Source organism: Mytilus galloprovincialis, chromosome 2, assembly GCF_965363235.1.
Source record: "Mytilus galloprovincialis chromosome 2, xbMytGall1.hap1.1, whole genome shotgun sequence".
Classification (NCBI taxonomy): domain Eukaryota; kingdom Metazoa; phylum Mollusca; class Bivalvia; order Mytilida; family Mytilidae; genus Mytilus; species Mytilus galloprovincialis.
This window is the reverse complement of record NC_134839.1, coordinates 80576000-80593315: the sequence shown is the minus strand read 5'-3', so window position 1 is coordinate 80593315 and position 17316 is coordinate 80576000. Positions and strand designations below refer to the sequence as shown.

At 30.9% G+C, this 17316-nt stretch overlaps 1 protein-coding gene across 1 annotated transcript in view; it reads left to right on the top strand.

Annotated features, from left to right (window-relative positions):
• The first annotated feature begins 129 nt into the window (after positions 1–129).
• LOC143064539 (valine--tRNA ligase-like) overlaps positions 130–17316 on the top strand; it is a 55711-nt gene continuing 38524 nt past the window's right edge. Inside the window, exons 1-10 of the mRNA XM_076237436.1 lie at positions 130–505; positions 3263–3344; positions 3879–3979; positions 4680–4810; positions 5575–5739; positions 9264–9345; positions 9572–9691; positions 13065–13173; positions 14089–14265; positions 16801–17029. Of these exons, the coding sequence (XP_076093551.1) occupies positions 272–505; positions 3263–3344; positions 3879–3979; positions 4680–4810; positions 5575–5739; positions 9264–9345; positions 9572–9691; positions 13065–13173; positions 14089–14265; positions 16801–17029 (1430 nt within the window). The 5' untranslated portion in view covers positions 130–271. The remainder of the gene's footprint in view (positions 506–3262; positions 3345–3878; positions 3980–4679; positions 4811–5574; positions 5740–9263; positions 9346–9571; positions 9692–13064; positions 13174–14088; positions 14266–16800; positions 17030–17316) is intronic.

Here is a 17316-nt window from a genome sequence, read left to right as displayed (position 1 = left end):
TCTAGAAAATCGTCTTTTTTTCAAACGCACAAATGACAAAGAAAAAATTAGGACTAAATGTACCTTTCTACACAGGAGAACTCATTTCACGTTATTGCTTCGTTATCGAATTATAATGCGTAAAGTCATAGAACATTGGTATAATTCATTTGAAAACCAATAATTTCATTCAGTCAAATATTTTTCGTCCCATATTGATACAGAAAGAATTGGGAAAAATAAACAAAAACATGGAGAGCTCTTTAGTGTTGAGGTACAAAACTTATTAAAGATGTCAGCCTCCTGGTGCAAATTGAAAACAAATTATATAAAGTTCGGAATCAAGCTTTTTAATCTACCTTGCCACCGAAATAATTTGATTTTTAATTCAGGCATACGCCTTAGAGCATTATGCTCAATTTGTAACCAGAATCATATTCAATATTTTAAAACTGTAGATAGTCGAGAGAGTTTACTTCTTTTGAGGCAATCATCATCTTCTGTCAAACGGGATGTTCCCAAAAAGGTACCTCTCCTGTTCACAATTTTTTATTAAACATTTCCTAAGACAGACACTTTTATCTGATACATTTGAAAGAATTTGAAATCTATTTTAGTATAATATGAGGCAGGCATTACGTGTGAATGGGGACGAAGCATACATGTGAACCTCCCGACGAAAGTACAAAACTCCCGTTTTCAGGGGTCCCCTCCCGTCTAAGAGAAAAAAATCCTGTGCAGAAAAAATTTCATGAATGAAAATTTTCAGTCGCCATTTTTCCTTTTTTGTTTACAAAATTTATCATTGAGATCGTAAAAACCCGAGATTTTTTAAGACGTAAAAACACGAGGTTTATCGAACGTATCCGGTGACCTTACCTGATTACGCAACATGTGGAGATTTTAATCCTTGCTAAAGGCTAATTAACAAGTGATAATAGTTTGATTGAACAATCATAAGGTGTTTGTATATCAATTACTCGATGTGGCTTCTGTTTATGACACACGCCAAGGATGATTAAAGTTAAATACCGATAAATACCGGCATTGATAGAAAATGGAATGTTGTTGTCTTAACATTTATCGAAAGTTTTTTGATGCCGAGAAAAACATTTATTGTATATGAAAATACCGGTCACAGTGCTCCACAACCAGTGCTTAAACTTTGAGACATTAGTGTAAAATAGACAGTGCTTTAACTTATTTATTGTGAAAGAGTTTCAACAATGACAATGATCAGTTTTCTGTCATCATATTAGTGCTTTTAACCATGCATACCCATTGTTATTGTTTGTTAATTTATTATTTATTTATTATGTAATAAATGTATAGCATATATCTCTCTTATATCTCAAGCCAATGCCAATGAAAAACAAATAAAAAAAGATCATCATCAGCAATCAACAATGTAAAACAAAAGAAAAAAAGATTCTTCTCAATTAATCCTTAATATATACAGTAACAGACTTTAACTAATGCCATTCACATTGAAGAAAAAAAACACAAAAAACACAAAAAAGACAGATTTTTACATCATACGGTTAGTTTTACGATGAAAAACATGTCAATAAAAAACCTCCTGATCTGAGGTCCAATCTCCTGACCAAAATTTCCAAATCTCCTGATCTGAGTTTCACAGTCCATCACATGTATGCGAAGTCTGTCATCATGGTCATGTCTGTATGATTTTTTTTTTAAATTCAAACATGTTAATAAAAGGAACGGAAATACTGTTACGTACTCCATTTTGGTTCTGTTGTTAGGGATTTAGTTGTGACGTTATTTAAGGTATGACATCATATTCAATTTAAACAAAGAAATGCTTTCATCCGGTAACGTTTTTTTTCCTAAAAATGAATTGGTACTGAGTTCCAATCCTATATTTTACTATACTGATAAATATATATTTTATTCAAAGTCTCATGCATACAAGACTGGGAAATGGAAATAGATTTCTGTGCAAATGCATGGATTTAAAAAAGTCTGAAAAAAAAGTTAACGATTTTGAGTTCATTAGTTTATTGAAAAATTCGGTAAAATTTTCCTGATTTTTTATTTTTTTTTATTGATTTTTCTTCCGTTAAAGGGGACTTCATCCACAAATGATTGATTTTTTGAGCATGTTGAGCCTGTGACTTCTGCAGCAAAAAGCTTGACATAGGTACAAAATATGTAATGATCCTGCTGCAGCTTTAGCTATCTTCTTAAAAAATGTATGTCGAAGAAGGTGGAAGACCTCATCTGGATACTTCCTACTTTGATTCGATTTAAATAGATGCCTTAATTAGGTTATGAAGTTTCCGTCGATTCAAATGTATATAGATGCCTTAATTAGGTTATGAAGTTTCTGTCTGTCTTATGTCCATCATCCTTGACCTCATTTTCATGGTTCATTGACTTCTTGAAAAAAAATAAGTTAAGATTTTTTGTAATGTTAATTTCTTTCTTATCATTTCTCCTCCGTATGAAAATATTTTAAGTTGTACAAAAACTACATGTAAGTCTGGCAGGTTTAATTTTACCTTGACCTCATGAATGGCTCATTTTCACAGTTCAATGCTCCGTGTTAAGTTTTGGTGTATTGGTCTGTTTTTCTCAAACTATAACCAATAGGTCAACTTTATTTGTAGTATGGAAATATTGTAAGGTGTGTATGTCTGTCTGGCAAGCATCATTTGACCTTGACCTAATTTTCATGGTTTATTGATCAATCAAAAGTTTTCCTGGTTACATGTTAGTTTTTTTTCTTAGATACAACTATAATTAAAGCAATGATTGATTGTAAAGTGAAAATTTCTGTCTGGCATGGTTCATCTGACATTGACTTTATTATTATGGGTAATTGGTCAATGTTACAAGTGTGCACTAGAAACTAAAAAACAGGCTATTATTTGAACCTTGGACTTTTATACTAACGGAACTGGAAACTGATCAGTCTGTTGAGATTTACTTACCCCGAAAGCGGATTATTGATTTTTTGTTTAATGATTTATACTAATTGATTTAATTTTTTATTTTATTTGTAATCCACCAATGTTAAACATAAAAGTATTCTATATATATGCTGACTTTTTGCCGAAATCTGTTGTTCACATTATGTACTGAATGCTAATTAACCACTTAACACAATAAGCTGTTGATTAAAACAAAGAATGTATTTATTGTAATTTATTTAAAAAAAGTTTTTAAGGTAAGTTTCAGTGTAATCATTTAGATACTTTTGTGTACACCTTTACCATGTTTACATATCTAATAAATATACATGATATATTCTATATTTCAGATTACTCACTTTGAACACATAGAAAAGGATGAGTATAAGAAATATTTTTATGAGGGTGTCACTGAAACTGGAAGCAAGAAAGGTAAATCTGAAAAGCCTATACTGTATTTGATATCTATGCATGATACTTGTACAAATGGATGATGTCACCATTGGAGGAAACGAGGGAAGGATTATGTAGTTATGAAAATTTGGACATTACCATCATGTCTGTAGACAACAATGACACAGATATTTCATAATGGTCAACCAACTAATTATAGTCTATGTAATACTTTTAAAGGGGATTCTTCAACTTTACCAGGTGGTACCCTGAATACAATACCTTCCTTGTGAGCAAGTGCAGTAAACCTCTTTCACAGAAATCATGATAGAAAACACAAACTCTGAAATATCAACTAAGTGATATATACAGGCGCTGCTGTAACATTTTACGTTAAATGGAAACTAAATGCTAACTTCACAATTGTGAAACTGAAGTCATCCCTGTTGTTCTCAAGTTAAGTTTCTTAACTGATCCTCATTGTCAATATCAAATTCAGGTCTTGCAAGTGTGAACAATGAATAAGCAGATTTAACTACCATGACTTTATAACAAAAAGTTTATACTTTCTAGATGTGACTGGACCATTACCTCCAGCATATAGTCCTAGTTATGTGGAAGCTGCTTGGTACAGTTGGTGGGTCAAACAAGGCTATTTTTCTCCAGAGTACCAGGTATGCACTGCAAAAATTGTGTATATCAAAATTATTACCATACCATAGATTGAATGTTTTGTACATAAGGACAAAATTTGTATGGTAAAACATTCAGCTCCAATGTTCAATGTTAGTTCAAATCTAAAGAAGGAGTCTTTAATGAGGTTGAGGTTTTGATGGAGTTCACCATATATATGTCAACTTTCATCATCCACAGTCAGCTCTAATAACCTGTGATAATTTCAGATCTTATTCAACATTAAACAACTTTTTTTGAGATAGCTTTCACATTAATTTGAGTCTTTTTTTTTCTGTCTAGATGATCTGCTGCTGTTCCTTCATAAATCTTTAAGTTTTGATATCACTCTGAAATTTAAGATAAACTTCCACTGCAGAACACTTTTGTATTTGAAAACATTCTTTTATTGACAATAATTTAAAAATAAAAAACGATTATAAATGTGGATGTAAATAGAAACAAGAATATGGGGTATGAGTACCAATGAGACAACTCTCCATTCAAGTCACAATGTGTAAAAAGTTAACAATTATATGTGTAAGTATGGCCTTCGACACATTGAATTCCTTGAATCGAAATTTTGCATACAGTCTTTAAATTTCCTAATAAGAGATTGGTTTGAAGAGCAAACATAATTGCCCATAACCATGATAACCATTGAACACTTTGAACCACTATCTGTATTATATTATTTTTTAGAGAGAACAAGCGAAAGATTGTAAAGACAGAAAAGAGAAGTTTGTTGTTTGTTTACCACCACCAAATGTTACAGGCTCTTTACATCTTGGTCATGCTCTGACCAACTCCATTCAGGATGCTATTGTCAGATGGTAAGATAAAGATAACATCCAAATATTTTATGCTTTGAGTTACTGAGGCATCACTTGGGCATGCTGTTTCCAAAGGAATTTTCAACAATGTGATTAATGTTTTGCTTCTTTAAATGTTAAAGAATTACCTTTGATTTTAACATTTGAATTTGACTATCAAAATGTCTCACAGGTTACATGAATGGAAACATTTGTTGTTGTAGTATTGTGTGATGCAATTTGGTGTAGACATCAATCTAAATACATGATGGTTACTGTTAATGACTTGATTAATTCTTTAGATTGCTTATAAAGTTCTCTGCATACCTTTTCTTGGCTTGTGAAGTTTTTGAGGTTAACATGGCTATAATGGAAAGATTGAAAAAGATATTTAAATTTTGAATTAATTGGATGCACTTTCACTAATGAGAATTTCAGAGAAAACTCCTGTTCTTTTTTTGTAGTAAACTAGTCTACTAAACATACATGATTCATAAGATAACTTCTGGGTCATACTTAGATAATTTACTTTGTTAATCATTCATAGTACAATATATGTTTTTCTCCAGGTTTATCATATATTTTCTCTTTTCTGCCTTATCTTTCTCAAATTAATTACTTTTAATAAGTATGTGAAACGTTTTTTGACATATCTACATTGACATTAATAATTTTGTCACGAGGTCACACATGCCCTAAACTTTGATTTAGTTTGTTCAGGTTACATAAACCATAGAATTTACAACATTTAATAACTTACAATATAGAATATTCCTATTATGCAGGAAAAGAATGCAAGGTATAGAAACAGTATGGATTCCAGGATGTGACCATGCTGGCATTGCTACACAAGTTGTAGTAGAGAAACAGTTAACCAGGAACCAGAATAAAACAAGATTTGATATTGGCAGAGATAAGTTTCTGGAAGAAGTCTGGAAATGGAAGAATGAGTAAGAAACTAATTATAATGACTTGTGGTTTATAATGCCAATTCTAACTGTCATCTTAAAATTGTTAATGACCCTTGGAAAAAATGTATTTGAAAAAACAGCAACACTAGTCTGTCTCTTTGATATTCTGGTTAATTCTATTTTTTCATTGGCTCTTGTGTTAATTTTTTTTTGTATTTTTACTCTATATCTAAACGATAACATGCTTAAGTTTCAAATTAGAATTAAATTAATCTGAAGTGTTAATGTATTCTGCAGCAGAATATTTCATTAAGGAATGCTAGATGTACTGAATTTTTCATTGCTTGATATTTCCTTTGATCTTTCATTTATAATTTTCCATCAAAAGGGTTTTATCAGTTCAGCAGGGCTCACGCTACCAGGCGACTTGGGCGAAGAAGTCGCTTTCCCGACCGTCACTTCGCTTTCCCCGACCCCCAAAAGCGAAAACAAGTCGCCCTGTTCTTGACGATACTCGCTTTCAGTCGCTTCCGTCATCGGACATTTTCAATTTTTACCAAGTTGATGAAACATCAATTTTTTATTGATAATTAAAGAAATTTAGACATAAACGATTCATTATCTTAAGAAAAGAGGTTGAAGCATTGTCTTTGCAGTGTGTAGCAGGTTATTTGATAAAAATACAACTTTTTATCACTTCGTGCATTTCCTCAAGTTCCGGTGCTTGTTACTCGAAAACGTACATCAACCTAAATTTCGGCGGCAAAATAAGTTTGTTACTTCATTTAAACGTGATAAAAGTTGCCTCCAGTAAATGTTTTATCCATTTATTGCATTAAAAACGTCATATTCCTTTCCAAATAACTTGTCAAACATCGTTTATTTTTGTAAATTTTCTTGCATTCGTCCGCCATTGACCGATTTCTAAATTACAGATCTGAACCGGACCAGCTATGACCGAAATCCGTATGTTTACAATAATTACTACGGACGCACGGATGGAACAGCTGACAGAAGAATATTGATCCCAAAGGGGAAAATTACGTATTCCACACGCATTAAGAGACTAATTGATATATTATAATTTCTTTACATTTTTAAAATAAAACAAATATTTTTTTTAGTGCTAGATATTAAATATTTAGTTGGTAGTTTCTCACAAGAACCTTAGTAAAACTTAAACACTTTTAATTTGAAATGTTACTTTAATTGTATACTCAGATATGAATTGAATAATATAAAAAGAACATTATTTACATATGACCCTTTATACTATTGTAATATCCAAACATTGTAGCGCACCGCACGAATGAGCACTTCTCTTTCAAATCTCACCATTTCTCCCTATCAGTTTCAAAAAGAGAAGTCACTTCTCCCTATAATTCTGAAGTAGTGTGAGCCCTGGTTCAGTAATGTGAAATTTTAATAATGTTATAATCACTGATGTTGCATTAGAAAATAGAAATAAAGCAATTGTCTATTATCTTTCATACATACTATTGTAGCTGTGAAACTCCCTCCTTTGTTTAGAAGAATAGATTTATAATCTATAGGTTTTTTTCAATTCAATGTATAACCATGATAACAAAAGAATTTTTGAAAGATTAATTATATTTTATTTGTTTTAAATATTCAAGTGTTCTTTAGTAGATTGTCATGTTTGCACTTTGCAGATATCTTTTCTTGACCTGTTACTACAATATGACAATAAAACAAACGATTCTAAACTTGTATATGTACGATCAAGTGTTTTTAAGTTCTGCAAATATATGGTGAAAGTAGAAAAAAATTTAACAGAAAATGAAATGCATGGTTTTTTTTGTCGGAGAAAGCTCGACATAGGGATAGTGGTTCGGCAGGCGGCAGCGTTAGCTCACTTCTTAAAAGCTTTTTATTTTTGAAGGTGGAAGACCTGGATGCTTCATACTTTGTATATAGATGCCTCATGTTATGAAGTTTCCGTCAGTCACATGTCCAATGTCCTTGACCTCATTTTCATAGTTCAGTGACTACTTGAAAAAAAAGTTAAGATTTTTTGTAATGTTAAATTCTCTCTTATTATAAGTAATAGGAATATATTTGGTATGAGCGTACCTTGCAAGGTCCTCATGCCCGTCGTTAGTTTTCACTTGACCTCACCTCATTTCATGGATCAGTGAACAAGGTTAAGTTTTGGTGGTCAAGTCCATATCTCAGTTACTATAAGCAATGGGTCTAGTATATTCAGTGTATGGAAGGACTGTAAGGTGTACCTCGACCTCATTTTCATGGTTCAGTGGTAAAAAAAAGTTAAGTTTTTGAGTTTTGGTCTTTTTTTCTAATACTATATGCAATAGGTCAACTATATTTGGTGTATGGAAATATTTAATGATCTTTGTCAGTGGTGCAGGTTTTATTTGACCTTGACCTTATTTTCATGGTTCATTGCTTAGTATTAACTTTATGTGTTTTTGTCTGTTTTTCTTAAACTATAAGCAGTAGGTCAACTATTTTTGGAAAGATTAGAACTTGTTCTAAATCTTTACTAAGGCACTGGCCTCCCTAACAACATGACAGGTTAGCTACTGTTACTAAATGTATCCACACTGAAATATAGTTCCCTATAGTTCTCATGTATGTGCACATATTAAATACACATATATATGAACTGAAAAAATTTGGTATATTTTTGGAGCAGTTCATCAAAGAATGTATGTAACTAAGGTGTGTTGATGTGCAGGCTTTTTTTTATAACATTTTGATTAGGTAATGGGTATTGATACAATGATACAATACTATAATGATTGACAGCTGTCATTATCACCAAACAATCAGAGACAAGGTGGACCTTTGATTACAATGCCCCACCTCCTAGACTGTCAATCAAATTGACCACATTACTTATCAACCTCAGTCTTACATAATTAGAACCTTCAATATACTACTTCAATATACAATATTTGACCTCATAATTGAATACACAAATGTATATGTTAGATATTTGATATATATAAGGATGATAGATTTATTTATTGCCTATTACTTTTGATCTACAATACATAAAGTGATTCTGTAAATTATGTCTGAAAGATAAATGATCAATGGATTAACAAGATCTTTAAAAAAATGAAATATGATATAAATATGAATATATAAAAGCTATTCAAGTAAGGCCTATAATTTACTTTATAAATATCCAATAATCAACTGTAATTAATTAACAATTTAGATTGTTCATTCTCCCCTACCATACCTTAATATAAAATTTTGCAAACTACACTTCTAATCTTTCCATGAGTGATTTCTATCACTTTGATTGTTTTATGAAAGAATTGTTAGCTGTATATGTCTGCCTGGCATGGTTCATCTGTCCTTGAACTCATTTTCATGGTTCATTGGTCAATGTTTAGTTTTCTTGGTTAATGTTAAGTTTATGTGACAGTTGTAATAAAGCTTTATATTTAGGACTACCAACCTAATACCAATGATTTGTAAAGAAGGCAAGACATTTCAGTGTGTGCACTCTTGTTTTAATATAAGTCAGTTTACAATTAAGTACAATGAAAGGATACATTCTGTTTAAGGAAAGGTGAAAGAATATATGAACAGATGAAGTTACTGGGATCATCACTAGACTGGGATAGAGCTTGTTTCACAATGGACAAGGTAAGATACTTCTCTAGACGTGGGCCAATGAATAGCCAATGAAAATGTTGCAATTTCAAAACACAATGCATTAAAGACTAATCAAATTCACCCATTTTTCTTGTCACTTATTTGTATCACACTCTCTTCAGTGTACTATATTAAATATTTCTTCATCGAGGACAAAGATAACAGGCCACAACCATGAGAGAAGTATTTATTAACTATGTGTACCTTTTCATTTTAGAAATTATCTGAAGCTGTTGTAGAAAGTTTTGTAAGACTGTATGATGAAGGTTTAATCTATAGAAGTAACAGACTGGTGAATTGGTCTTGTGCTCTACAGTCAACAATATCTGATATAGAGGTGTGTATTGAAATGTAAGGACAGTCTACAATATCTGATATAGAGGTGTGTATAGAAATGTAAGGACAGTCTACAATATCTGATGTAGAGGTGTGTATAGAAATGTAAGGACAGTCTACAATATCTGATATAGAGGTGTGTATAGAAATGTAAGGACAGTCTACAATATCTGATATAGAGGTGTGTATAGAAATGTAAAGACAGTCTACAATATCTGATATAGAGGTGTGTATAGAAATGTAAGGACAGTCTACAATATCTGATATAGAGGTGTGTATAGAAATGTAAGGACAGTCTACAATATCTGATATAGAGGTGTGTATAGAAATGTAAGGACAGTCAACAATATCTGATATAGAGGTGTGTATAGAAATGTAAGGACAGTCTACAATATCTGATATAGAGGTGTGTATAGAAATGTAAGGACAGTCTACAATATCTGATATAGAGGTGTGTATAGAAATGTAAGGACAGTCTACAATATCTGATATAGAGGTGTGTATAGAAATGTAAGGACAGCCTATAATATCTGATATAGAGGTGTGTATAGAAATGTAAAGACAGTCAACAATATCTGATATAGAGGTGTGTATAGAAATGTAAGGACAGTCTACAATATCTGATGTAGAGGTGTGTATAGAAATGTAAGGACAGTCTACAATATCTGATATAGAGGTGTGTATAGAAATGTAAGGACAGTCTACAATATCTGATATAGAGGTGTGTATAGAAATGTAAAGACAGTCTACAATATCTGATATAGAGGTGTGTATAGAAATGTAAGGACAGTCTACAATATCTGATATAGAGGTGTGTATAGAAATGTAAGGACAGTCTACAATATCTGATATAGAGGTGTGTATAGAAATGTAAGGACAGTCAACAATATCTGATATAGAGGTGTGTATAGAAATGTAAGGACAGTCTACAATATCTGATATAGAGGTGTGTATAGAAATGTAAGGACAGTCTACAATATCTGATATAGAGGTGTGTATAGAAATGTAAGGACAGTCTACAATATCTGATATAGAGGTGTGTATAGAAATGTAAGGACAGCCTATAATATCTGATATAGAGGTGTGTATAGAAATGTAAGGACAGTCAACAATATCTGATATAGAGGTGTGTATAGAAATGTAAGGACAGTCTACAATATCTGATATAGAGGTGTGTATAGAAATGTAAGGACAGTCTACAAGTCTGATATAGAGGTGTGTATTGAAATGTAAGGACAGTCAACAATATCTGATATAGAGGTGTGTATTGAAATGTAAGGACAGTCTACAATATCTGATATAGAGGTGTGTATAGAAATGTAAGGACAGTCAACAATATCTGATATAGAGGTGTGTATAGAAATGTAAGGACAGTCTACAATATCTGATATAGAGGTGTGTATAGAAATGTAAGGACAGTCTACAAGTCTGATATAGAGGTGTGTATAGAAATGTAAGGACAGTCTACAATATCTGATATAGAGGTGTGTATAGAAATGTAAGGGCAGCCTATAATATCTGATATAGAGGTGTGTATAGAAATGTAAGGACAGTCTACAATATCTGATATAGAGGTGTGTATAGAAATGTAAGGACAGTCTACAATATCTGATATAGAGGTGTGTATAGAAATGTAAGGACATATTATACAGTTACTATCTGTAAGAAAGCATGAAGATCAAACCAATCCAAGATACCACTTGATTGAAAGTTACAAATCTAGTTAAAAAAATTATAAAATGAACAATATGTTATTATGATATTACTGTAATACAGCATAGTTACTTGAAGTAATGTGAAAAACAAAAATGTGACATGGCAAAGTTTATTTAAAGTGAAAATAAAGATATATAATAAATTAAAAACCAATTGTTCAGAGAACAATTGAAAGTCTTTCCACATCAAAGAAATTTGGATAAGAAGGTAGTTTCTTCATATTGATGCGATGTATAATGGTTTAATTATATTTTTGAGTGATAAAAGGGAGATAATATGCTTCTTCCGCTGAAATGAATGTCACTTCCGGTCTCATATGATAGCTTCTTTCACACTGATTCCAAAAATATATAGTTTCTATATACTTTTGTATGTAGAATGGGAGATAATTGGCCACTTCCGGTTTGTTGGAAGTCATTTTTTGTCTTCAGTAATCAGTTTATGTATCGATATGACAAAATATATCGATTCTGAGTACTTATATGTGAAAAAATTGCAAAAAACCTACTTCCGGTTTTCTCAAGGTCACTTCTGGTAGCCATTTTCAAGGTCATTTGTCACTTAACCTTTTGTATAAGGTCAAATGTCTTTATAATGAACTTAATTGAAGTTATAATCAAATAACCTCATATCAAGACATTTCAGGGGCACCAACTCCTATAAGATGCCATTTAATTGTATAAGACTAAATGTAGCATATCTTCATTACAATAAAGCAGACATTTTGCACTTATTCTTATATATTCATCTCTCAAAGTGTCGGAGAAAATGCAAAAACAAGCAAAAGTCACAATTGAGAACTTGACCTTGACCTTTGACCTTGACCTCATTTTCTTAGTTCGGACCTAGGAGTTGCAAATAAAAACATTCCAGGGTTATACGGTTAACTGTTTATGAGTTAAAAAAACATACCGACAAATTTATTTTGTAAAGGTAGAATAACTCCTATAAAAGTTCATCGAATTGCTTCGATCCAAATTAGCCAAAATTTACTGAGGATGTAACGAACAATTTGTAAAAAGAATTCTGTCGATATCTTTTTTTGTTACGAAGGAGATGCACACAGATGATAAACAGTGAATAGGGAGATAACCCTTACAAAGAAAATTGTTCGTCTTAGCAGGGTGAGATTTAAAACCGTACAAACTATACTATACAATATACAAAATATCTAAGCGACATATTGCGAAACAAAAATTTCAGAATGTGGCGGAAGAAAAAAATAATAATAATAATCAGAACAAATACAATAAGTCTTTCCACAGAAAAGTGGAAAGACTTAATAAAAACTTAGATGAAAGCAATTTAAATAGTATTATCGATTCTTCAGCCTGGTGTGATTCATATATGAATATTGCTTACAGTAAGTGGTATTCCCAAAATATTAAAATTTCTTGGATTCATTTATTTTCATGGGTATCAATTTTCGTGGATTGCTGAAAATTTGCATATTCGTGGAAATTTGATTTCGTGGTTGTGACAATCTCTGTATACAAAGCCTATTGAAAATATGTTATTCGTTGAACATTTGATTTCGTGATACATCTGTACCAACTAAATCCAAGAAAATTGGTATCCAACGAATAATTATGAATCCACAGTAATGTAATTTCGGAATTATTATACAATACAAATTATACCAGTCTTTAAATCTTTAGGTAGATAATGTTCCGATTGAAGGAAAAACACTTCTAAAACTTCCAGGATATGATACTAAAGTAGAATTTGGAGTTCTTACATCGTTTGCTTATCCCATAGAAGGTGGAGGTAGGTTCTCTTTCATTTAGAATATATATTTATTTCAAATTCACAAAAAATAAATGCATTTGAGAGTCTACTCTTGAAAAAAAACAAGTCTATTTTAATCATCTCTCATTGTATTGGTATAGAGTGCTCACTTTAAGGGTGGAAGCTTGTGAACTTTGTCACTGGTCATTCCAAGGACATTTGAGGAAGTTTATGTGGATTCTTATGATGAGACAAAAGAAAATTCTACTTTCTCTGATATTTGATTTTGTGGTCTGACAAAAGTTTGCAAAAGGCTTTTAGAAAAAAATGACTATGAACATTTAAATGTGTCGTTAACCTCTGCCCATAGATTGCACAAAAATTGGTATCTGTCAAATGGTACTGAATCCACAGTATACTTTTTCATAAAGTAATGCTTTTGTAACATCAAATGATCTGTAATTTGAATTTTATGTTGAATAAATCCCCCAAACAGCAGCAAAATGTCATATTTATGTTATTTAGAAAGTATCAGCTTTATTAAAAATAACTTATAAAATATAATTTTATTTTCATAAAATTAAAATATATAAGGAAAAAAAATGTTGTCAAAGGACAATCCAGATTTATGTCCATTTTTTTCTGAAACAGACATTGATATGATTGCTAATGTTGTTTAAATTTACCTTTTTGATGACAGCAATTTGTTTGAGTTTTAAGAAATATAAAATACATCAATTTTGATGTAAGATGAACCGGCTACCTTAACAAACATACCATCAAGATCCCAATGATCTATAATTTTTTCATAGAGGATAACAAATTTAACGACACAACTCATATCTCTTCAAACATTAACAAAACAGATTTTCTTTGTATGATTTGTTTTGTATCTTAAAATCAAAGAAAAGGCCACTTACAAATGTATGTAATCAGACTTATTCCCTATTTTAGGTGAGGTAGTTGTATCTACAACTCGTCTAGAAACAATGTTTGGTGATGTTGCCATAGCAGTGCATCCCCGTGACAACAGATATAAACATTTACATGGGAAGTATGTGATACATCCAATCCTTGGAGACAGATTACCCATCATCTGTGATGATTTTGTAGATACAGAGTTTGGAACAGGTAAACTAAAACATTGTGTAGACTTTGTAACTACTTAAGGGAATTCCTGATATCTGATGTACAGAGTTTGGAACAGGTAAACTAAAACATTGTGTAGACTTTGTAACTACTAAAAGGAATTGGATGAGAGCTGATATGGAGTGATTTTGAAAAAAAACAACGTATTATATATATACTTTATTCAGACTTGGGGTAATTTTAATTGTAATCGTTAATCAGCTGTAATTGATTACAATTTTTCAAGTAATCATTGTAATCATTAATCTGCCAAAAATCTGATTACATGTAATTTAATTTAATCAATTACTTTTCAAAATACCCTGTAATCCTGATTACTTTTTGATTACATACTGATTATAATGAAAAAAACTTTGAACTGTGGTCAATAAATGAACCTTTTTTGTTATTCTGATTTAATAAATATTTAACATGTTAAAATAGTTTGGTTTACATTATAGCATGATAATTGATTGGTATACTTTAGTAAACTGTTACAGTATTGAAAAGTCATCATTAATTAGCCTAAAGAAGAGACATATAATACAATTTTATGTCTCTGGTCTTAGTACATGTAGTAAAAGTTATTGTACATTTATTCATAATTTAAAGATGTTCATATATATATTTGATAAAAATTGTTATATTTAAGTATTATTATACTTTTTTAACCCTGAAGTAATCTTTTGTTTATATTGTGATTTTTGTCAACTTTGAATTGACAGGTAGGAAACCAATTAAGGTTTGTTTTTATTGAAATTTCTAATTGAGTATAGCTGTAGGACAATATATATGATAAAAGATTAATCAGACATGAGAAAATTTATCTAATTAGCACAAACTTAATTAAAAGTTGGACTTGGACTGGACATAAATGCTTTGATTTATAGTACTTGTATTTTGTTTACAATTTGATTAAACAATTTTATCCAAATTTGACATAGTTTTCAACTGGTAACTTTATTTCATCCATATTTTAACTTCCATAACCAGCACCTTTAAATTCATATAAAGTCTGGAAGAGGTCAGAAGACAACGAAAAAGCAAACTCTTTTTAAAGCTATATTCAATTGAAGTCTAAATAATTCAGAGATTAATGATGGTAAAGTGTAATGGGTCATGACCAGTGACACAATGTTATGTATGTATGTAGTGAACTTTTGTGGTTTATTAAATAGATAAAGTTATCATATATATATATATATATATATATATATATATATACCGGTATATATTTAACAAAATCCTTTCTAAAAAGTGCTATAATTAAACAAATAATTCATTCACATCATTCAAATGGTTATATTTTTAAATTCATTGTAATCAGATGTAATCATGATTACTTTGCCAATGTAATCATTAATTTAATCAGACACTTTCAGAAATGATGTAATCATTAATTTAATTTAATTGTACAAATGACAAAGTAATTGTAATTTAATCAATTACATTGAAAGTAATCGGACCCATCTCTGACTTTATTATATACCATAAGTATATGTTTTATCTTGAGAGAACATAATACAGATCAGGGAGTTGATAAAGCTTTTGTAACCGTGACTGTAATAGATATTTAGTATATAATAAATAAAATTTATTGGTACAGAATGACTGTTTTGTATCTATATCCTTTGTACTTATTCGTACACATTTAATATTGAGTTACCCGTATGCACATGAACTTGTGAACGCATAGGAAGCTGGTCAGATGAAATATCAAAATTATTTTGAGTACAAGTTTGCCTGAGGGAGTTGAAAACTTAGTATTTATAATAGATTTAAAGTTCATAGGCTTTGGATTTATCTAACCATATGTTATAAGCTTAAATATTCCAATGATTTTCTAAGGTAATGTCAGTCCACCTAAAGCAATATAGAGTTATAAACCCAGGAGTAGAAAATCAAAAGATCTAAGTAAACAGTCTACTAACAATAGGTACAACAGTGCATTAGGAAACGTAATGAATTTGCTGAGTTTGATACTGACTTTGCCTTCATTTTGAATGAAAAGAAACACAGGTTGGGAAAACAAAATTTCTTACTCTGCATTGACCTCAGTTATTATACCCCACGCAACAAAAATGCGGAGGCTATAATGTTTTTGACCTGTCCATCTGTCAGTCCGTCAGTCATGTTTCTTGTCATCGCAACTCCTCTCAAACCACAAAAACGGAATTTCATGAAACCTTTTTAGATAATAAGGACAAACTATGTAGTTGTGAATATCTACAGGAAATTGCGATTAAATTTTTTTTTTCTAGGAGCTACGTCCCTTTGAACTTATTTGCTTTAATGCACTACTGCAACAGTTTGTCATCGCAACTCCTCTGAAACCACACAACAGAATTTCATGAAACTTTGTAGATAATAAGGACATACTTTGTAGATGTGTATATTGACAGGAAATTATGATTCAATTTTTTTCTCTTATAAAATTTTTTTTTTCTTGCATCGTGGGGTATGTGAGCATGCTCTCTAAGGTACTTTAATTTTATTAATTATATATTTAATAACAAAGAGGTATATGTCATTGTATAGGTGCTGTAAAGATAACACCAGCCCATGACTACACAGATTTTGAAGTTGGTCAGCGTCACAGTTTACCATTTAAGACAGTTATAAATAACAATGGAAGAATGGAAAACTCGGGGAGTCAGTTTAATGACGTAAAACGATTTGATTGCAGAAACGAACTTGGTAATCTTTTAGCTGAAAAGGGTCTTCTGAAAGGATCAGAAAATCATTCTATGTCCATTCCAGTATGCAGGTACTTGTATGTATAAAGATAATCAGTTGAAGGCTAAAAAAATGCTTTCATTTAAAAGATTTGATATTTCCACGAAATCATGAGCAAAAAAATCAAGACTACATGACTACCATGTGTAATAATAAATAATAGTATATGCTTCCCAATAACTTTAATATATCATCAGTTGAAATATTTAACGTAAAATACAAATTCAGTTGAATAAAATCTATTACTAAAACTAATTGATGAAATTTTTTTCAGAATATCATCCAGTAACAGCTATCAGATAATTACTGGTATATCTG